At 39.1% G+C, this 24,645-nt stretch overlaps 1 protein-coding gene across 1 annotated transcript in view; it reads right to left on the reverse strand.

The window, feature by feature from the left end:
- LOC127585077 (melanophilin-like) overlaps positions 1–24,645 on the reverse strand; it is a 94,586-nt gene that overhangs the window by 2,654 nt on the left and 67,287 nt on the right. The window contains 4 exon segments of the mRNA XM_052042648.1: positions 13,119–13,219; positions 21,274–21,399; positions 21,402–21,438; positions 22,087–22,290. Of these exon segments, the coding sequence (XP_051898608.1) occupies positions 13,119–13,219; positions 21,274–21,399; positions 21,402–21,438; positions 22,087–22,290 (468 nt within the window).

The raw sequence follows: 24,645 nt of genomic DNA on the forward strand, positions 1-24,645 counted from the left end.
ACCTTTCTGCCCTGTCAAGCACCTCCTGACCCATTTGTGGCAGAGTCTAGCATCCCACATCGGCCTCATCACCCACTTTAGAACTAGAGTGGAAGCAAATCATCCTCAATCGCAAGGGATCACCTATTAGTAAAATCATACTAATCAGGCTTAATAATATGGAAAAAGTGGAATGTGATCATATCAGATCCTAATGGGTTTTAACAGCATGAATGAGGGAGGATGTTTCCTCTTATGAGTGAATCTAGGAGTAGGATCACTGTCTAACAATAAGGAGTCAGCCAGTTAGACAGAAATGAGACAAATATTTTCCATCTGAGGATTGTGAGTCTTTGGAACTCTACCACAAATGGACAGTGTAAACAGAGTCTGATTATTTTTAAGGCAAAGGTAGATAAGTTCTGGATAAACAAAAGGATTTAAAGGTAATCAGAAATACGGAGTTAAGTTTACAGTCAAATCAGTCATGGTCTTATTAAGTGATTCAAGGAGTTGAATGCTTCTATCTTATATGTTAATAGATATAAATGAATTGAAGCTATTTTTGTCTGGAAACAATTTCTGAGCTCCACTAGATGACAAGCATGAAAATGACATTAATGATACGTGTTGTGCTGGAGGCGACACGTTACTCAATTCAGCAATGTAACTTAGAATCAGGAGACAGAATTATAAATATGTTCTGGAATCAAACAGTTATAGAAGTTGATAATGCCCAAGATGAATCCAGATCAGAAGAATGAGACAGTTACCACCCATTTAATTCACACATTTTTCACATTCATTCTGGAGAACCTACATTTCAAAATGAATTGAAAATTAATAATCCATGTTCCACACACGCAACATCATTTGCAGATACAAAAGGAGGATTGTGCTTCAACTACAAGTTACATTTATTTATCACTTTAGAAAAAAAAATTCAATGTGTTCCATGAGGTTTAAATAGTAAAAATAGATACAAACCCAAATGAATAATTGAGGGTAATTAAAAGTTCAAAGTGGTTTGTTTTATGGAGATGTAAAAGTAGAAGGGTGTATAGAGGGGTTACTATATCACTGGACCTTGAGTGCTGCTAATGGTGTGAAGGGAACGGAAAAGCAGAAAAGATCAGTGGCAGGAAGGATGAGGCTACAAATAAACAAAGTTAACACTTTAAATTAAAAACTGGATGGTCACTGCAGACTAACCATAGAGTGGTTGCTGCTTCCAGATCTGGTGCAGGAAAGAATATTTACTGGTATATGAAGACGAAAAGCCAGTCACAAAAAAAAAGTGGATCTCAGCAGGAAATGGGCTGCAATGGGGATGGAGGTGTGCAATATTGCAAAGGCGGAAAATAGACTTCTTAGTATTGAAGATGACATGGAGTCAGAAGAATTTGAAATGGCCAAAAGCAGAGTTCAGCCTGGGACTGCTGCCAGTGAAGGGACTGAAGGGAGTGGCAGGAAGCAATTCAGATCCTTGAGCCTGTTCTGACATTCAGTTTAATCATGGCTGATCGGCATCTTAATTGCTATTCACATCCCTTGATACCTTATTATCATATATATAAAGCTTCAAAGTTTAAATTTTGCCCATTTCTACTGTTTCTTAGAATCATCAGTTCCAAGAATTTCTACCCAATGTAAGAAATGCTTCCTGATTTCACTCCTGATCATCATGGCAGTAATTTTGATATTTTGCCACATTGTTCTCAATGTAATAGCCTTGCTTTATCCATACTCACTTTATAAAATGTTAAATCTCACTTAGATGACTCTTCAATTCTTAAAGTAAATCTTAAACCCCTCAATTAAGGTGAAGTTTAAAATAAAAATTATAAAGTAACAATCATAAAAAGATATTGATACTAAACCTGAACTAAATTTGAAATGCATATTTAGAATGAAGTAAAATGGAGAAGGGACCCAAAATCTAATAAAAAGGAATGAGAAATTACAAAGAGAACAGGGAAAGTAAATAGGAGAGGATGGTAACAAGTAAGTCAAGCAGAAAAGAGCAACTGAAGATCTGGCAGGAATCAGGAAAGTGGGGTGGGTGTGGGAGCTGTTGCTGAGGGAGCGCTGCTGAGGGAGAGCTACAGGTTTAGAAAAGAGTAGAAAAACAGCCCGTGGCATGGCCATTCTACTTCCTAAATGCTTCCATGCGGTCTTCCAAATAAGATAGAATGTTATGTCAGGTTTCTACAGCAGCTGACTATGAATTGGTTTGACACTTCAAAATCCTATTTTGTTTGGGATTCTAATAGTCAACATTAAAGTTTCTTTACAAGATGGTTATCAGCTTTTTAAACACTATTCTTGCTCAACAGATAATCATTACTTTGTGATTTGTTGTGATTACACAATTATAGAAGATAAGCAGACAATTTAAAAAGTTGGCTTTGTATGTTTCAGAGTTGTAGGCAAGATGTCAATCATTCATCCTGGTTGGAGTCTTCACTCTCTTGGATTGGGGTGCAGACATGACGTGTACCAAATTCGTATTTTCTGATGTTTTCCAGGGTTAGTCCTCTCCTTCCAAAACGACCCACAGGCCTTATCCCACGTCCAGTATACCAAGATGAGTCAATATCAGCATCTGCAAACCAAAGCACAATAATTTATACTTACAGCACTCTGTATTCCTTTGTTATTCGAGATGTAAGAAAGAAGTTTGCTTTATTTCAGAACTATTTTTCTTTTTGCTATAAAGGCAGAGCCTATAGTCCCCAGTGATACTGGAAGCACTTTAGTGCATTTCCCCAGGTTCCATCCTTCACTTGTGAACAAACACAACCACTTGATGAATACTGTTGTCTCCTTTAAGTATTTTGATCATCACTCACTTCAAGTTATGACCAGTCATGGTGTGAAGAGGAAAGAGACCAGGAGAAAGAATTACTTCAGCAATCTTCAAATGAAATACAGTAATAATTTTCTTCCTGCTTCTACCTTTTCTTAGCAAATTTTGCCCCTTCATCAATTGAAAGACAGTGCTGGGAAGGAAGTACAATATTCATATGTTACTGTCAACATCAAGCACTCCCAGGTCAGATTCATCACAGACTAGGTACAGAATTAAACCACCACTATTCTGCTTTGTCAAGTATGCCAAGATTGAGTATACCAATAGATCCAATTCAGGATTATGGTGTCACTATTTTATCCAGAATTCTTCTAAAATTGCACGCTGCTCAGTATTCCTGTGGCACAATTTAGATTTCTCATGTGCTTCCAACTACAGTGAAGTCCATTTTACCCTGTATTAGTTCTTTGCCCCATCCAAGGGGAATCACCCTTGGCTGCGCCATTCCTCATTAAAGTTGTCCACTAGCATTTATATGTGTGTGTAACTGTTGAAGAGTAGTACAGAATTGTGGGGGGCATTTAGTGCTGTGGGTCAACAAAATCAATTAACCAATCTTAAGTAGTATAGAACAATTTTATTTAGCATGGATTAGTTCAAGCAGTGTTATATCCCCACTGTCAGAACGCTGCACTGTCATCTCCTTTAAATTTCTTTATGCTCTCACTGTTACTGGATACGGGTAGTAACAGTACGTAACTATACAATAAACATTTGTTGGGTTAATTTTTGGAAAACAGTAATCTGCTGATAGAGTTGCAGAGGGGATCCATCACAATTCAAGGAAAAAATGAAAATTATTCCCCAAACACCTTTCAAATCTTTAAACTTCACAGTTGGCAAGCCTTGGAAAAATTATTTCTTTATTTGAAACTCGGGCTTTTGTCTCTTTCGTGCCTGCACACACACACACACGCACACACACACAATCATTCTTAAGACTTCAAAAGCAGGATAGATTCATTACGCAGTTTGCAAATACACAGCACAGTTTCATTCAGGTGTGAATTTGCACATATTTGGAGGAACAACGCTTAGCAACTTCCAGATAGTGAACTGTTGTCAGTGACTTCACGCCAACAGCAGCTAAAGTTAAAATAAAGAAAACTGAAATCCGAAATAAAAACAGAAAAATCTGGAAACACTCAAGTCAAACCCGCCCCCAAGCCCCCGACTGACGGGCACATCACAGTCTTGCGAGCATTTCAGATGCCCTTCCTCCCTCCAGCCAGATGGGAGTTGGAGGACGGCACCAGATCTCCAAGCTGAGGCAATATCAGCCCATGTAAGTTATCTCTATTTCCCACTCCATGGATGCTTCCTGACCAGCTGCGCATTTTTTTTCTTTTCGTTTCTTCAACCACAAGCCTCTCTAACACCACCACACCCCCACCCCCGTAGAAAAGCGGAACATTTTATTCTGCTGCCTTTCCATACTTTCACTGTCATCACGCACAACCACTGGGACGAACAAAACGGATTGAAAGGATTTAGAATTGCAGACTAACCAATCCTCCCATCACCAACCGGGCAAAGCGATCACTTACTCCTGATCTCCACCGGGGATCCTTGGACTCGGGAACCCGCATCAGGAAATGCGATGCACATCAGCAGGCAAACGACACAGCAAGCCGACAGCAACTTCATTCTTCCACAGGGATTTGGGTAAATTCCTCTTTTGACTGCAGCGACAAACAGGTGTCTTGCATGAATATATATCTATACAGATTACATTATAAAAGTACACACTCCCAACAAATTGCAGAAAACGTTTTTTAAACATGAACAATATAAACTTTGCATCGTTCTGAACTGCAACCCCAAAGTTAAAATGTATGCATGCTCTTAGTAAGTCACAGAATTAAAGACAAGTCTAACCTGGACTGATCTACCCAGGGATTGCAGGCTGTAGACCGGGGGCTACAAACCGCTCGGTTCTAGATAAGGTGTTTTATGAAGAGACTGATCCGTTTCACCAAGACCTGCTTTTTATTCCATGATTTCGTGATGACGTCAGTGACTGGCCGAATCTGCTTTGCCGAGTTCCCTTCGGCTGGCGTCACTCCTCAGCCCCCTGCTGAAGGTGGCTCGCTGGCGGCTGTATTATCTGCTGCCCTACAGGAATGATGCCTCTCTTAATTTACCGCTCCTGCAAAACTTCTTCCGAGCGTTTTACCTGTGCTCAGTTGTGTATTTTCCCGATAGTTTTTGTGTCTCTCCCGTGATCTGTAGCAAACTGTGTTATTGTGTTCTGTTGATATAGCCTGAAACAGATATTACTGTTGATAGTAATGGTGAACGAACACTTAATGTCATTTATCCGCTGTTGTAGTGGAATCATTAACCCACGTGTAAAGCAGTCATCCACTAATATTGAGACCTATAACCTCTATAACGAACTTCACACTCCCACCGTTTGCCTATCTGTAAAATATGATCGACTATCTAGCTCTCTGACCTTCCTTTTACCACCCCCCATACTAGTTTTGCTTCTTCCTTTTCTTTATTTCATAGCATCACCCCCCCCCCCGACCATCTGTCAATCAATACACGAGGCTCCACTGGACTCCCTTGATTTTAGTATGTGCGAGTGATTCAGACTTAAACGTAGACGGCATTGGAAAGAAGTTTGCAGATTGTACAATAATTGGTTCATTGGTTGACAGCGAGGAAGAAAGCTTTAGACTGCAGGTTTGGTCATTTGGATAGAGAAATGGCAAATTGAAATCATTTGGGCGAAGAGTGTGGTAAGATATTTGGGGAAGTGCAGCAAGGCGAGAGATAGCCAATAAATGAAAGGATACAGAGAGGTGTGAGGGAATACAGGGACCTTGAAGTGTATGTCCATAGATCCTTAAAGATGGCAGTAAGTTTAATAATTTATCAAAAAGGCATATCAGATACATCCCTTTATTAGCTGAGGTAGGGAATATAAGAGCAGTGAAGTTATGCTAGAACTGTATATAACACTAGTTAGGTCACAACTTGAGAACTGCATACATCTTTGGTCACTACAATACTGGAAGGATGTGATTGCTCTGGGGAGAATGCAGAAGAGATTTAGGATGATGTTGGCAGGAATGGAAAATATTAATGCTGGGAAAAGCCTGGATGAGTTAGGGTTGCTTCGTTTGAGACAGAAAAGGCTGGAGGTTGGATGTATAAAATTAAGAGAGGGCTAGATAAATAGGAAGAACCTATTTCCCTCACCTGAGGGGTCAAGTACCAGAGAGCATAAATTTAAAGTTGCTGTTGGAAAGATTAGAGAGGAGATGAGGAAGAAAGTTTTCAGTCAGAGGATGACAGGGACATGCCTAGAATGTCCCTCGAAGGGTCTTCACCGTGTAGAAGGATAATAAAGGCAGAAATCTTCAGCATATGTAAGCAGTACATATGCACTTGAAGAGTTGTGACATGCAGGGATATAGGTCTAATGCTGTAAAATGGGATTGAGTACTTTATTTTGACTGGTGCAGACATGATAAGTCAAATGACCTATATTAAACATTCTCTAATGTATTTTCCATACATTTTCATTTGGAAACCCACTATGTGGAAAATTGCCTCTGTGTTTCCTTTGCTAGAACAACAGCTACATTCCAAAAGTGTTTTATTGTCCTCAACGAGACTGTTCAATAATTTGCTAAAAAGGTTTGAGCACATTGTGTTGTGAAAATCACTACATAAAGTCAAGCCTTTCGATCTATCTTACAGCTTTGTAATAACTAAACTCAAATACAATGGCAAGCATAACATACATAGAACATAACTTCCTAGTTGAGTTCTGCTTGTGTGGTTTTTGCTGCCAAGAGGATGCTGAATCTTGATTGATAAGACCCAATATTATTTATTAATTATTTGTGTCACAATATATACCAAAGGAAATCATTATGCTTTTTAACTGGTCCAGACCTCAAATAGATTATTAGTTCCTGTGATGAGATGCCTTTTCCTATTCCTTATAATTATAGATTAGATTGCTGGTGCTATTCCTTGAGTCAGCAATTGATAAATTCAAGTCCCACTTCAGAACAGTGAGTATAAGTTATAGCATGGTGTCTCAATACTGGATTGACCACTAATGGAGCACATGGGAGTGATCATTGGCTCAATGGTAGATTTCCCGCCTTTAAATCTTTCTGGTTGGATTTGAATCCCCCTCCAGACAGCCCAGAGAAAATAGGCCAGAGCTCTGGCACTGAGAATTGAGGACATTCAGAAGAAGAACTTGAATCTGATGGCCACCTATGTTTCCTATCTCCCACAACCTCAGGCATACAACATGACATTGATGGGAAGTGGTGAGTCTCTTCAGCTTTGCTTACGGCCTAACCAGGAGGAGATGCCCTAAAAATGAAACAAGTCTTGAGGCTGCCAATGGAAAACCACTTTAGCAACTATTCCCAGCTGAATGGTTTAAGATTTAGACATGGATTAGGACCTGATCTAGGGCAGAATAGAAGAGATAAAAGAAAGACTTTTATGTACATAGTGTCTTTCATGACACCACAAAGAACTTTAATACTGATTAAATATTTACAAAGTTGTGACATAGGAAATGTGGCAATCCATTTGCACTGAACAAGATCCCATAGCAGGCACGGTAGTGTAGCGGTTAACATAACACTATTATAGCACAGGAGACCCCAGTTCAATTCCGGCCACTGTCTGTAAGGAGTTTGTACATTCTCCCCGTGTCTGCGTGGGTTTCCTCCGGGTGCTTCAGTTTCCTCCCACATTCCAAAGACATACGGGTTAGGAAGTTGTGGGCGTGCAATGTTGGCGCTGGAAGCGCGGCGACACTTGCGGGGCTGCCCCCAGAACACTCTGCGCAAAAGATGCATCTCACCGTGTGTTTCGATGTACCTGTGACGAATAAAGATATCTTATCTCTTATCTAGATAAGGAGATAATAAGGGAGACAGAGGGGCATTACAATGTGGGAGTCCAGTAGAAGGCAAGGTCACTGCACAGGCAGCAGAGACAATGGTGCAGCTGGTAAAGCCACTGCCTCACAGCACCAGAAGTGTTGTCTGTCAGCGCTTACCTGCACCTCTTCCATTTCCCACACTTCTGCTGTCACCCCACCTCACCTCATACAGAATAGAGACAGAGTTTCCTTGGTCCTTTTGAGATAAGGGTCAAATGAAAATATTAATTTTTTTTCTAGCTTAAGGGTTATAAGAAAAGGCAGGTGATATAGCGTTGAAGCGGATCAGCTGGGGTCCAACTGAACTTAAGGGTTGAATCACTATTCACGTTTGCTCTTAAAGGGAAGGCGTCAAATTTGAACCCAATCTTTTCCTTCTTCAGAGGTCACTAAAAGAAACACAGGCTGATGTGTTCTAAGCACAAGCACCCACATTGAACTTTAATATACTGTACTGGCAACAGTAGAGGACCAGGCACAAGGAAGGACATGATTCCTGGCAACAAGTAATTCAGGAGAGAAACAAAGGGAAGTATGAATTAAAGAAGTGATAGTGGCATGGGAGAAGTACAATGTGGCTTTGGTCCAAAATAGAGTCCATCTGAATATAAGGTGCTATTACACTATTGGATTAATACTGTGGATCACCCTCGATGAGTTAGAGGAGCAAATGTTCAGGGAAATTACCAAAAGATGCAAGAAGTTCAGAATGAAGTCTTCAATTTGTTTTATAAAAATTGGGATACTAACACAGCGAAAAGCAAGATATGCTAAGATTTCCTGAAACATGAGCAATAAATCATTCTTGATCAATATTTCCAGATCAGTTAGAGCTGGAGAATGAAATCAGGCAAGTGGAATATATTTCAGAGGGAGAGTATTTGTGGAAGGGTAATCATCATATTTAACACAGTAATGGAAAAGGCCAATGGTACAATCAAATGTAAAAATACCCAACTGGAGGAGGGATAACAACACTGAATTAAAAGTAGATCAGCTGTAGATGGGCTGGAAATAGCAATAGCAGGAACGGGTCATTGACCAATGGTGGTCCTTAAAAGCTTGATATTTTGAGTACAGAGTATATGCATAATTGCACAGGGACAGGAAAGGACATCCAAAGGTAAAAAATCCATGGATGACTGAAGATGAAGAAGACAGCAGTCATAAAATGATTAAAAGATTTATAAAGCAACAGAAAGCCAAGCTTGCAAGAGTACAGAGATGCACAAAGTGAAATAAGGGCATTACAGAAAGAGCATGAGAATTATTCAGAAAACATAAAATGGAACCTTAAACTCACCTTTCAATGATACTCAAAGGAAGGGTGGACTAATTAGGGATTAAATAAACATTCCCATGAAGGCAGAGGATTTGGCCATCATACTAAATGAGCACCATGTGGCTATCCTCACTGAAGAAAAGGATGCTGCTAAAGTTTCAATAGAGGAGGAAGTGAAAATAGGATAGGATAAAAATAAATGGCCTGTTAAAAGGGAACTGGTCTTCAAAGGAAGAATGTTACTCATCCTGATAATACATCCTAGATTACTGAGGGATGGAAATAACAAAGGTCCTGATCCTTCTTAGATAAATAGGTGGTGCCAGAGGCCTAGAGGATTTACATTCTTGATAGTAAAATTCATACTGTGAATGATGGCTTTCAAGAGACCTCTGACAATTTATCACATTAGAGGTGTGAACAAAATTAAAACCTGTGAGATTACAGATACAACAGTACCACACTTGGTTAAGGGACAGAAAGCAGAAGATAATTGAATGAATTGCAGTTTTTCAGCTTGAAAGGAAGTATGCAAAGAGGTAGGGACATGCTCGGCACAGCTTTGTGGGCCAAAGGGCCTGAATTGTGCTGTAGGTTTTCTATGTTTCTAAAGCTGGGATCAGAATTAGACCCATTTGTCTATTTAATTTATGCTAATGCATTGCTATACAGCACAATATTTGAAAGCTTCAGATAATATACATAACTTTGAAATGTAATAAACAATGAGAATAATAACAGCTTGTAGAACATAGCAATGTATAAAACGAGACACAAGGTAGATGAACTAATTGTACACAACAATAACCACAATATTCTTACTAATTCTGTCCATTACCATAATTTTCTTTAATATTAAAAATAACAGTACAGTGCAAGATTGGGAATAAACTTTTATTGTGCATTTCATCAAAGAGTAAAACAAAATACACCATTATATCATGATTACAATGACAATCATTAGGATTACTCATCAATCACTCATCTCTTCATGCCAAAGTTCTCCAGAGCAGTGATGTTGATAAACTCTTGGGTTCTGCCAGATAATAGAGACTCAGTTTTCTCTAGAATGGGCCAAGATTTATCATTAAAGCACTTGCAATGACTTAACCCCATTTTGTTTTAAATTAGGTTAAGACTATAGTGCCCCCCCCCCTCAGTTACTGAACTAGATGATTCACTTTTTAATTATGTTGACTGGTAATTTCTAGAAGATACAACATTTACTGAAAGACCAATTTTTATAGTATGCTTTGAATTTTTTTTGTCATTTGTTTACTCATTAATTATAATTGTTCTTGATGAATTCTTATTTTCAAAATAAGAACTTTCAAAATGTTCAGAATTTTAATCCATGATTTCAGCAATTTCTCAACACATCCTGTTTTGGATTTCACTATAGATACCAATTTCAATTCAAAACTCTTTCTGAACTTCAATCATTTTTCAGTTGATGGAAAAAGTGCAACCTATTAAAAAAAGAACAGAATCTATAACAAAAGGCCAGATCTGTTCCGCACAGACTTCCGTAAATCTAAAATTCTTGACCACTTTGGGCTTGGTTGAGCCAATAAGAAATACAAAGAGACTGGAATGAGACATTTGGTAGGAGTTACTCAGCTGTAGTTTTGCTCAGTTGCTTCATCGACTGTAGCAATAATGTTAGTGTTTCAGTGGTACTGGAACTGTACTTGTCTGATGAACAAGTCCTGGCTAGGAAAGGTATATAGACTTTGGATGGGAGTGTAAGGTATAAGTGTCAAAAAGCATCAATACGTGTATGTCTTTGGTGAGACAAATTCTGAAGGGAACTGTGCAGGGCTGATTTTAACACAACAGTTTCATTAGTAATTATAGAAGAATTATTATTAAATTCAAGAATAGTATATACGGTTTGATAAATGATCAATAAAATGTCATAGACTGATTTAGATAAATTATGCAGTATATGGCAGATGTCAAGCAATGGACAGGAAATTCAAGGCAGTTTTGTCTCAGATAATAGTAGCTGTTGTAGATAATAGATCAGGAATGAATCCTGAGATGATAGTTGATTGCTTGTAAGAGGTGCACGAACATTATGGAATATCTATAGGTAAACCAAGTGGGATATTTAACCATTGTTAGAAATAGGAAAACAAAATGGATCTTAACTCATCATTTTAGCTTATGTTGGTTGGACCATCAACTATAGACTGAAAACAATATATTTAAGGTCAATATCCTGTACAGGATTTCTAGCACAGATCACTGAACATTATGGAAGATTTTCCCTGGAAATGGCCAGGGATAATGGTGTCAAGTGTATCACTATATCTCGATGCATCCCAATTGAGGTCATTTACCTCATGTAGGCCAGGAATTGAGGCTGGAATCTTTTATTTAGTTCAGTTACTCAGTAGATAATATATTTAGCAATTGGGCTATGGTGGCATCTGCACAATGTATAAAATTATAACAAAAGAAGCGTTGAAAATGTGTAATACGCAATATATTGAAGTTTCAAAACATTTGAATTTTTATGAGCATTACAGCTGTCACAACATGGTCGATTGCACATGCATATATTTCCATGCAAAGGATATCCATTACTCAAAGGATCAATTGTGTGTAACCCTGCATGAAAGAAATAATATAGCACACAAGCTCTTTTGTACTACGTATCATTTAGCAAGCTGATTGCTCTGAAAATGAGGATTTTTATTCTCATTCTGGGAAGCTTGTGCATTTTGAAAGCTGCAGCATGCAGGTCGCGTTGATGGCTTTTCTCTTTACGGTCGCATAGACATGACTGGTTTCTGTTCAGCAAACAAATACATAAAGTGTTAACATTTATGGAGAACAGTAATGAGTATGAATAACAGGAGAGCTATTCTACCCTAGTTTTGGGTCATACTATTTTCCTTTCACAAATCTATTAGTCAGGCCACACTTTAAGAACCAGATCTGGTTTTATATTTTAGTCTTAACTAGGAACAGTGAATTTCTTTCCTGCAAAAATCAATTAGTTCATCAAGAGCTCCGTGATTTATCTCAGGAAAGGGAGCAAAACAGTAATGGAAATACATAATTTTAAAAACCCTTTGATAGTTTTTTATCCATAGCCTGAAATGGATATGTAAAAGGTAGAGGTCTGATCTTGACTCTCATTAATGCTTCCTTATATTATTAACCCATATAGCTGATTTAGAACTACATGTACTGCAAAGTAATAAAAAGGTTTATTAAAAGCTTTTTAAAACGTTTGTTGTTTGTCAAATCACAAACCTGATCTCAGAATATTATGTTTTTCTATATCTGTGCTCTATGCTTACTCAAACACAGGTTTATTTTTAAATTACTTTTTTTAAGCCACGAGGCTTAATGATTCCTAGTTTAGCAAGCATAAAAGAGTCAAACACTCTCTTCTTTCTGTGCTGCATTGTATTTCCTCTACCCAACGTGTACAATCATGCACCTTTCTCCTGCATAGGCAAATCCTGCCCACCACCCCTACATCCTGCAGATAGATGCCTCCACCTGATGCACAGAAGATGTCCCCTTTCCCCAGCAGGGACCACCATTTTCCAAACTGGTTCCTAGTTAACCTCCAGGACAGTAGGCATAGGTTGGAAACCAAATGAAGAGCAGTGCGACATTGAAGTTGGTTTGACATTGCTCCATAAAACCTGAAGTAGAAACAGCTCTTCAAATTATATACAACTGTCTGGCAATAAGAAGAAAAACTTTTACAGTAGGGAATATTTCCAAATTTTCTGTTGAAAAAAAACATGCTCAAACAAGAAATCCTGATCTCAAAAATGTTGCACCACAAAGAGAGGATCATAGGTCTGTGCGTGTGACTCTTCACTACCACTGCATTTTAACTGTGGCTTTGGGCAGTTGTTGAGGGAGCTGAATTCTAGCTCTGGCATCATCTGAGAGCTTAGAAAGCCATGAAACCAGGTTGAAAATCATGCAGTTACGTAGTCCTGAGGGCTACAGATCTAGCTATGTTATGCATTGATTTGTACTTATTTGCACCCTCAAGACCCTCAACAAGATCCTTAACATACCCCAAAAACACGGTCCAATCTTCTACTCATGTTGCTTGGATTCCTTTGAGTGAGTGATCCTTTGTGTTGCACATTTCGCTCACGTGTTTCATTCTTGACAGCTGCAGAAAATGAGTATTATTTACTACACCTCAATACATCTATATATCTATTAGTATCAGCAAGGGCCAATTAGGCTGAGATTACCTTCTCCATGGAGGAGAAGGCTAAGGAGAAACTAAATTGATATTTAAAAAAAATTATTGAAGGGGACTGGGCGGATGGATTGAAGAAATGTCTCTATTTAAGGAACAGTCCAAAACTATGATCATCAATATAAAATAGTCACTAATAAAGACAATTAGGAATTTAGGGGAAACTTCTTTACCCAGAGAGTTATGAGAATGTGGAACTTGCCTTCATGTGCAGTAGTGGAGGCAAATCACAGTTGCATTTACAGGGCAGCTGAACAGACACGAAAGAGGAAAAGAAACTGATTTGTTGTTAGGATGAGATGAAGAATATTGGGCGTCGGCTGTGGCATACACACTGCCAAAGACTGTTGGGCTAAATAACCTGTTTAGAAGCAGTTACAGTCCAATACCAGATCTGCGGAATACATGAGGAAAGGAAAAATGAGGAACAGGAAGATCAATAGTTTTGTTGTATGGGTGAAGAAATGCATCTGAGGAGGAAACAGTATGATTTTAGCACATAGGGGAAATGGGGAAAGAAGAGCGTGAAAGAAGGTTGAGGAGAAGAAGCCAGGGAAGCAGTAAGGGAAAATAAACTGGATTAAACTCAGAATTGGTCGGGTGACAGCAAACAGGAAAATTCAAATAATGGACTAGAAAGTGATCAGTATTGTGAGAGGGGATAGAATAGGTAAAAAGGGAAAGGCAGCAGTCTTAAATACAACAGAACAAGAACATTTTTTTAAAAAATTGCAAATGCTGGAAATCTATGATGCTGCCTGACCTCTTGAGTGTTTCCATCATCTTCTGTTTTTATAATACACTTGAACATTTTGGCATTGATGTTTCGTTGAAGACTCATAAAACCAATACATATTGCAATCAAAATTATTACAAATACAGTATTCATACATATTTCAATCAAAATTGCTACCACTCCTAACTGACTTTTTGATTCCTTATTTCCATTTGAATTTGAGCTTTTTTTCTGCGAAGGCTGCTGCACCATCATTGCCTGTAAAAGACAAATATATTGGTTAAACAATTGGTTATTGAATGAATCATCATTCAAACATGTCAATCAAAACCATTTCTGTGCACAGTTAGAACCTCCATGAGAATGATAAATGTGACCAGTGCACTCCAGAGGCATTCTGTGCACATGGGCACCTATGACACGATCTCAGTCCTTAACGCAAGATTAGTTTATTGTAATATTTACACTTTGCACTTAATAGACTGCTAATATACAGCTTGAGAAAGATAACAGAGAGTGGCAGAGAATTTGACTCTGCCCAAAATTATTCCCGAAGTTATTCTAGATCAGTCTAGGTAAAGCAATTTTGTACTCAATTAAATTATATTTTCTCTCTTTTTTATAGACTCCATCTCTCTCCCCTCCTGGCAATGCTTGAAGACTATGAACTCGTCTTACCCAGGCTGCCATTCCTTCCATTTTAAGTTGAGATACCAAGAGCCACAACTTAGCCGAATTCAGTGCTCACCAAATGCCCATTTTCTAGTAAGAGTCACTGTCGAGGGAACAGGAGGAAAGATCCCCACTAATCTTTCCTACCTTAACCCTCAAGTACTAAGCCAGTTAGAATATTTCTTCTCCTGTACAACAGGGGATCATTACTGAAAGCTTCCCTATCTCTTGAAAATGTAGGGTCCAACTGAGTAAGTGCCATGAGGTTTTTTGAAACAAATTAGTCATGGAGTCTCCTTCTAATCCTTAGCAACTGAACTTTTCATATTATGACGTATTATCATTTAGACCACAAGTAGATGAAAGACATTTGTTATCCATAGAAGTAATACAACCACTTAATGTTTTCTATTTTGGTGCCGATCTGAACAGCAGTAACATTTCTATCATGGAAAGATAATTTTCACAGTTACTTTGGTATGTCATACTTGGTCTTTATGATGAAACATGAGAAATTATTTCAGATCACTGAAAGTTGTCTCACAGGTGGATAGGGCAGTTAAGAAAGCTTATGGGATGTTAGCTTTCATAAGTCGTGGGATCGAGTTTAAGAGCCGCGAGGTAATGATGCAACTCTACAAAACAATGGTTGGACCACACTTGGGAGTACTGTGTCCAGTTCTGGTTGCCTCATTATAGGCAGGATGTGGAAGCGTTGGAAAGGGTGCAGAGGAGATTTACCAGGATGCTGCCTGGTTTGGAGAGTATGAATTATGAGGAGAAACTAAGGGAGCTAGGGCTTTACTCTTTGGAGAGAAGGAGGATGAGGGGAGACATGATAGAGGTATACAAAGTATTAAGAGGAATAGATAGAGTAGACAGCCAATGCCTCTTTCCCAGGGCACCAATGCTCAATACAAGAGGGCATGGCTTTAAGGTAATGGGTGGGAAGTTCAAGGGAGATATCGGAGGGAGGTTTTTTACCCAGAGAGTGGTCGGTGCATGGAATGCGCTGCCTGGGGTGGTGGTGGAGGCAGGTATGTTGGTAAAGTTCAAGAGATTGTTAGATAAGCATATGGAAGAATTTAAAATAGGGGGATATGAGGGAGGAAGGAGTTAGATAGTTTTAGGCGTGGTTTAAAGGTCGGCACAACATGGTGGGCCAAAGGGCCTGTATTGTGCTGTATGGTTCTATAGTTCTATGGTAATTTTGTTTTATAAGATTCAATACAGTACATCAAACTAGTTAGTGTATTATTTTGTTCATGGAATATGGACATCATTGCCATAACTCTAATTGCCATAACCCTGAACTGAGAAGGCAGTTAAGAGTCAACAATATTAATGGGCCGGGAGTTACATGTAAACCAGAATGGTAAGGATAGCAGATTTCTTTCCTGAAAAGACATATTGAACCAATTGGATTTTTACAGCAATGCTGCGGGTTTATGGCCACCATTGCTGATGCTCGTTTTTTTATTCCAGATTTATTTAAATTCTCCAGTTGCCACACGTCAATAATCCAGGCCTCTAGAAAATAGTCCAGTAAGTTAATTACTATTTTACTGTACACTTTATTGTGGAAACCCCAGTTGGGCACTGGTGCTTTACCATGTATGTGGAGACTACAATGACAGCAAATTTCTGAGGATGACGTGGCACATGAATATCACACCACTTGCCAAAGTTATGCATCACGGTGTTCATGAATATTCAATTACTTTGTGAATAAGTGAATAAGATATTATCAACAAACACATTATATATAGAATGAAGAAGACCAGTATTTCCAATAATCTGTTTCAGTTGAGTTAAAAGTCCTTTACAACTTTTTATCTCCTACTCCAGCCTCTCAGTACCTCTTTAAAATCTGGTTGAGAATTACTTCCTGACTGTTTGCCTGCCATGATTATTTTCTCTATATACCACATTTTGTCTTGAAGATTATCGTTAGGCACTGGCTCCCATTCAGTATCTTTTTTTCAAATGACCAGCTTAGGCATAGAATGCCAACAACCTGCTAAACAGGAAGGGTAGCACTGCGTTCCAACATTTTCTTAGCTGATATACATATTTCATGTTGTTGAGTTGAAGGCAGGAAGTAATAATTGATGGCTGGTTTTCCCTCTACATGACCTTTCAACAAATTGTAACTGCCCCAAGTGTGGCCTGGCCAAGATCAGCTAAATCAGTAAAGGCCAGAAATGGAACCTTCACATCATTGTCACCCTTACTGTAACACCTGCAGCAACTGAAGTAGTTGGGAACACTTCTAGCATTTTTGTTATCAATAGAAACAAACACTACCAGCTTCTGGACTTATCTTTCCCCCTGTAACTATCAGTGGCGGGGTGGTCCATTTTCACCCATACACACACCTGTCCATCCTGGTTGCTTTTGGATTTTTCCACAGTTGAGACATTCATCCCAGCAGCACTCAGAGCTGCAATCCGGTTTTCTATTTCTGAAACCTGTAGTACAAAATCGCACTGCTATTTCAAACAGCAGAGATATTGAGCTTTCTTGTTCAGAGATACTGTGTGCCTTTTTCTTTTTGTTCCCCTGCAGTTCCTCATGTACCATTCTTTAATGAATGGACAAACAAATCCTGGGTTATAACCAATCTTATCCTCATAACTTCCTTAGATCAGCTCTTTACATTGTCATTATGGGGAACAGCCAAGAGAAAAACAAAAACATTATAGAAGAGAGTAAATCAAATCAATACAGATCGACACAAGAGACTCCAGTCGCTGGAATCTGGAGCAACAAACAATCTGCTAGAGGAACTCAGTGGGCTGAGCAGCATCTGTCGGGGGGAGAGGAGTTGTCGGTGCTTCAGGTCAAACCCTTGCATCAGGACTGGGAGTGGTGAGGGTAGATAGCCAACGTAAAGAGGAGAGGGGGAAGGGTAAGATAGGGGCCAGTAGGTGAATGGTGGACTGATCCTTGGCCCACCTATCCCTGTCTCACCTCTCCCCCTCTCCTCTTTATATCAGCTAACATCCCTCTCCAATTCCTGTCCTGATGCAGGGTCTTGACCATAAATATCTGTCCTTTCCCCCAAAGGTGCTGCTCACCCCACTGAGTTCCTCCAGCAGACGGCTTTTTGCTCTAATCAAAATATGTCTGTTAATGTATATTTATGGAATGCACGCAACCACCAAGATACTATGAAAATGCATTCAAAGACAGAGACCTCCAGCTGGAGAGATAGAAACCACAGGCTAGAAATTAAAAAGCCCAGTTCATTTTTTTGTTGGTAGCAGTACTTACCTGAAATCATTTTTCCCCAAAGTGGAACACAGTTACAACCGTTACCAAGTTGAATTGTGTCAATTGTGAAATTCAACCAGGCACATTCTGTGGTGAATCACCTTTGCGCATCTAATGTGATATTTGTTTCAGACGTAATTCTAATGATGTCATTTTCTCAAGTATTGCTCTTTTTGAAGTGTTGCCAGGGGCATTAGTGAAGGTTTTAAGAATGCCACTCAGGGCTGGGACCTACTTGAGTAAACCACATTACTTACCTCAACTCCTTTGGGCCCCTCACCCTCATTAATTCCCACACTTCCACACACCAATCACAGCCCTCCTAACTTCTTGACTGGTTTAAGACCCAAAACCCCAGCTCCTTGACTCTAAGATTGTTCCAGCCCTACCTGCGTAGCCTGTCTCCAAACTCCTGAACTCCTTCCAGGTTCCTTAGTCTCAACCCCATCCTGTTGGTTGGGTGCCCAATCTCACTACCTCCAAACAAGGGTTTTCTTTCATCCCTGAAACGCAGCCCTACATGATGGATTTTATCTTCATGGCACCAATTGCCCAAACCTATATTGTGCTCTTAAGGGATATTTCTAAACCAGGATTTTTGCTTATAGCCTTCAGGAATGTGAGGAAGTGCTGTGTGTTGTCACTCCAAACCCACAACAGGATACTTCTGAACTTTGAATAGTTACCATTGCCATTTAGTGTTGACTTTGAAAATGTCAACTAAATTGATTACAAAAGTCTCCATAAGTTTCTCCTTTGAGTAGCTCAGTCATTTTCAGTTTGATCCTTCGACCATGGCCTTCATGGTTGGGATGCCAATGGGAGCACCATAATTGTGCTCAGAAAGGAATATTAGCCAGGTGTCCTATTTCTGATCAATATTCAATGTTCCCACCATAAATAGGTAATTGAGGACACAGTCAGTCTCTGCTGTGGTTACCTGTGAATATTTACTGCCAGGGTTCAGGCATGAGTAACAACCATTTTGACAAGACATTGAGATAGTTCACCAAGTTCTGATTAGTCAAGTGAGAAATGCATAGCGGGCTTCAAGCTGTGGAATTGATGTTCGAGAGGTGGCTCCTATATCAAGGGAAGTGGTGGTGATGAAAGAGAAGTCAGAATTTCAGGGATTGAGACATTGAAGATGGACATTATAAGGAAAAGATTCACACACATGGATGCCATTACTGCTGCCGAACCAAATTTGGGGAAATGTCACGGAAGAGTAAGAATTGAGGACACTACATGTTCACACGTCTCTCATGTATGAGACTGAGTGCATCTTTTGTGCCTGCCAAACCAAGGAGCACTGAGCTTGCCAAGCAAGATACATCACATGCAGTGAGGCATGATGGCATGTCACTGCCAAATGAAAAATTGTCAGGTTGATTTTTCTTAATAGAAAATATCCAGTTTCAGATTAAAGTTTTGTAAATTACTATTTGTAAACTAATATACAAATGACCTATTATCAATATCGCATTCCATTTGAGCCAACACATTTCCAAGGCTTTTACCCCATCCGATCTAATGCACGTTCCTTACGTTCAGTTATTTATCTTGGTGGGTGGTCATCCCTTTTATTGAGGGTACTGACATGGTGGGAAGAGTTCCACCAGCATCAGCTGCCCACTGCAGTCTCCATTAAATGACCATTCCTGAGAAAGGAGCATGGTTCAGTGCAACAGATGCTTCACAATGACTATATTTCCTGTATTGGGACTTATATAATGCTTTTATTCACTTACTATTGTTAATGCACTGATCTAGAATCAAGCTGCTGTTGTTGACAACCATGTCAGCCCAGTGGAGATATTTATTTTGCTGATTTCGTTCAAGGAAAGGCTTTGAGGACACAAGGACACCCACTTCATTACAATAGATGAAGGGACCCATTTGGTCCTTTAAGAATTTACGGTTGGCAACGTTAAAAATAGGCATAGTGCATTGTGTGACTTTCCTAAGTTGAAAGCTGAAGTATGTCAAACTGACCCAAGTAAAATCCTTGAGTTATTACTTGTGTTAAATTGGTAGGATGACGTCTGAGGTCCTTAAGAAATCATCTATTAAAGTGACTTATGATGAACTTGGTTTCAGTCTTCTCCCCTCTTTCTGTGGAAGATTAATCAGCTTCCACCTGTCAGCTCTGTACAGCTGCATGCTTGAAATCAGGAAAAGTTGGGACTTTATGTTGCAATTTTACAAAACACAGGTTAGACTGCACTTGGAGTATTACATGTAGTTCTGGACACCACACCACAGGAAGGATTTGGTTGTGCTGGAGAGAATGCAGAAGAGGTTCACCAAGCAACTACAATTAAACAAGTCCCTTAAGGAATACAGATGGTGTAGGGTGCATACTTAAGCAAGAAATTAGGATGGCAAAAGGGGACCATGAAGTAGCTTTGGCAGGTAAGATTAAGGAGCATCTTAAGTCATCTGTAAGTATATTAGGAGCAAAAGGGTAGCTGGGGAAAGGGTAGGTCCCATTAGAGATCAAAGGGGTAATCTATGTGTGGAGCCAGGGGACATATGCAAGGTCATAAATAAATACCTCTAATCTGTATTCACCAAGATGGACAAGGAGGAAAGTGAGTTCAGGAAGGGATACACTGATAGTATGGAGTATGAAAGTATTGAGTAGGTAGAGGTGTTAGATGCTTAAGAGTGGATAGATCGCCTGGGCGGGTTGAAATCTATCCCAGAATGCTGTGGGAAATAAGGAAGGAGATTGCTGGAGCTCCAGCGGAGGTTTTTGCACCTTTATTAGTCACAGGTACCAGAAGACTGGAGGATAGCTAATGTAGTTCATTTATTTATAAAGGGCAGCAGCGATACGGCAGGTAACTACAGGCTGGTGAACCTAATTCCAATTTCCATCCATCAGTGAATGGAGTAATAAACAAAGAAGGAGTTTCTTAGGATTGTCTTTGCAAGAAAGAACTGAGCAATTTATCCAATGTACTAAACTACAATTTAAGCAGAAGCTACTAGACAGTGATTAAGAATGAGAACAAGTCTTATTTTTTTGACCCTGTTGCTAATCCAGAAGAGACACAAGCCACTTGCTATTTCTCTTCTTTCAATGCAGCTGATTCCAGCTGTATCAGTGCAGGTGCAAAGATCAAAATGAGCAGTCTTCCTGTTCTTTACATGCACTTGGCCATTGCTGTTGGAAACTGAGCCTTTGGAAATACAAAGCATCCCTCTTCAGATTCAATGTGCAGCCACTAAACTGCGTTTCATATCTCTAAAGGTTTACAATGTCCCTCACTTTCAGTGCACTGAACCTTAGCAGCAGTTGAAGCCACCTTATCTAACAATTCTGGGAGCCCCGTGTCTGTTGTTGTGGTGGTGTGACTCTGCCTGCTTTGTGCCCGCTCTGCCAGGTCCTTCAATGCCTCTCCAAGTTGTAATTTGAGCTGGCAGCCACATACACCTACAGGAACTCGCTCTTTCTGCCTATGGCAGCAGCACATTTGATAGGGGCAGGTGTAAAGAGAACTATCAGGCAGGAAGATCAGTTGAATCAGCAAGAGAAACTCTTTTTTAACTTCCTGCTGCATTTCTCACATGCCATCATAGATTATATAAAATGTTAAAATAAAGGAAAAATATATCCCCATTTTTCTTCCTTTCCAAGTTACAATTTCCCAATAGCCCTCTCCAACTTGATATGTGATAGTTTTGTTCATCAACCTTAATAATGTTCCAGGGATATTCTACCAAAGAAGGCATCTCAAGGAAGCCTGCTCTCAAATGTAGTTGTGTTGAATTTTTAAATGGGAATTGCTGTAGAGCTAAATAGTTAAGGGTGCTGAGGTCAATGGAAGTGTCCCAATTCCTTCGTTGATTGATTTCAGCTAATAAAATTCTTTCCTGGTTTGCATAGTGCAACACAAAGCCCAAAGATACAGTTATCATGTAAATATCTTAAGTACAGTGGCTGCACTCAAATGGTTCAATGAATTCTTATCTTCCATTTACTTAATTACTAAATATGAAAATAAAAGCTGCAAAAAAAAAGATGTCTTGTATTTATTACGAATAATTGTGTTTCCTCTGTGAGGTAGAATGAAGCTCTTACATTTTCCTTAAGTTTTCTGTAAGCTTCATCTGCTTCGCTCGCACTCAGGCCTTTTTCACTGAACTTTAGGTGCAAAGTGGAATTTGTGAGAGGTTCGTTAGTTGTGCCCTCTACTTCTGCAAAGTCATGTAATGCTTTTTCAGTGGCGTTAATGGTTCTTAAAGCTTCTGTTGTGATGTCGCAAAGAGCCAATGCTGATGAGTGCTGTGAATGCTATATACAGAGTCAGTAAAACAGACAGGAAGTTAGTAAAGTATGAGTATAAAGATATTCTAAATCCACCCAGGCTTATGGAGTTTCTGTTGACAGTGAAGCTTAACATCAAGCAAGATTTCCACTTTTATTTCAGTTCTTATTGAGAATTTCCCCACAGCACATAAATTTACTTAATAGGAGGGTAGAAATTATTTTGCTATTGTCCAAGTATTTAATACTGTGCTGTCCAACTTCCCTGTTCACTGTGGATAAGGGCCCATTTCTGTGATGTACACCTCTTTGACTCTATAAGCATTCAGAAAGCCTAATGCCGTGATGTTGAGGGCATTTATCAAGTTGAAATTAACCCTTCATGTCACATGCCATCCGTTACCATCTCCCAATTACATGAATTTAAGAACACCCACCATTACAAATGCTGCATGCCTAAGATTTCCCATTACGTATTTCATGAAAGCATTACTCCCCATTTTAAGCATAGTATTATGCCTCTGGAGCAGGCCTTGTCCTTGTCCAAAGTGTGAGACTGTTCTTTCCAGAAACAGTTGTGCCATCAGAAGCCAAGTTTCCCCCAGTGGTGAAGTAATCCAGAGAAAGCACTACAACAGCAACAACAACTACTACTACTCCAATTTATCCAACAACCTTAATATAACAAAGCCATCCCAAGGCGCTTCACAGGAGCATTAAAGTAATCTGTGGCAAGCAGATTCTGGGAATCAAGGAAAAGTAAATTGTACACAAATAAATGAGTTACTTACTCATGCCTGGTGGTTACATAACAGAAAATATCTTCAACAAATTGATGCAGCTGAGACAAACTTTAATGAAATTGATCAACTCCAGGGAATTGTACAAAGTGTAGAATGTGTTCAAAATTTTCTGAAGAAGGTGAGGGTGGGAAGACAACATCAGTGGTGTGTTCCAGCCCTGTGCTGCTATTGTCAGGAAGTGCTTCATTGAAATACAGTCAAAGAGGGATGCACAAAGCTATAGAACCTTTAGAGAGAATAATCTCTTTCTTTTTCAATCTTTTTATTCGTTTTCAAATTAATACAGATTAATGTATAACATCAACGTTTGTACATGTAATACAAAGAGATCAGGAGAACAATCATGGCATAGATAATCATAAAGAACAATAAAATATAAAAAAATCTGTAGATCCAACGATCTCTTAGTAAAGGAATATAACATAAAAGAAAGGAAAGAAAAAGATTAATTATATATAAGAAAAGAAAGAAAAAAAAATCCCCAAATCAATAAGAAAAATTATAAACAATATATCAAACCAAACTAAACTAAACAGAAACATTTCAAAAAATAACAAAAAGAAAAAAAAAGACTGGACTAAAATTTCTCAGTAGAAACAGAGCAATATTATGTCATCAACTCCGTTCCTCTAAGTTGGAAAGTTATTGAAAGGGGATCTATATCACGTGAAAATCTTGAATAAATGGACTCCAAATATCTTCAAATTTAAGCGAAGGATCAACAGTACCACTCCTAATTTTTTCCAAGTTTAAACATGATATAGTTTGAGAGAACCATTGAAAAGTAGTAGGGGGTTAGAGAGAATAATCTATGACAAAGTTAATTGTCCCCTATAAAATAAATGTGGGATGTGAAAATGACAGCCAGCGTGGAGTTCTTGAAGAAAATCATCTTTAACCAACATAGCTAAGTTATTTACTGATGTAATGAAGGTACTGCTGCTGATGTGTATTTAGACTTTATAAAAGTAATTGATTGAAGTATTGCATAATAAATGTTAGTAGAATTGGAGCTCATTAAAAGGGACAGTTAGGGATAATGATGGTGACATAAAGCATAACATGGAGGCAAATAGTTGAATTTCAGATTGGCAGGAAATAGCCGAATTACTTGCCTTACCCAGCAGCCTACTAATATTTTATGATTTCTGCTATAATAGGATTTTTGTTGTCTTGTCTTGGCAAATTTGAAATGTAACAGTTTAGTACACTGGATATTTCTTAGGCAATCCATTAGCATCAAGGAAACTTCTGAGCTGGCAAATGAATCTAATGCAGACTCTGCAAACTCTGCCACAAATGGAGCAGTAGGTGCTCAACAGGCAGGTCATCTGGGAGGAGGGTCACACCTTCAGCTGTTTGCACACTTCTGTGCGCTCCCAACAATGGAGTCAAGGTGCTCAGTGCCATCCTGAATGCTCCTTCTCCATTTTGAACCAGAGATTCATGGGCCAGAGATTCCCACTAATCAGTGCTGATGTTACAAAGAGGCTTTGAACTGTATCCTTTGTCCAAATGGAAATTTCTTGCTGTGATGCAGCTGAGGGTAGAGCATTTCAGGAACCTGGTG

The sequence above is a fragment of the Pristis pectinata genome, chromosome 1 (assembly GCF_009764475.1).
Source record: "Pristis pectinata isolate sPriPec2 chromosome 1, sPriPec2.1.pri, whole genome shotgun sequence".
NCBI lineage: Eukaryota > Metazoa > Chordata > Chondrichthyes > Rhinopristiformes > Pristidae > Pristis > Pristis pectinata.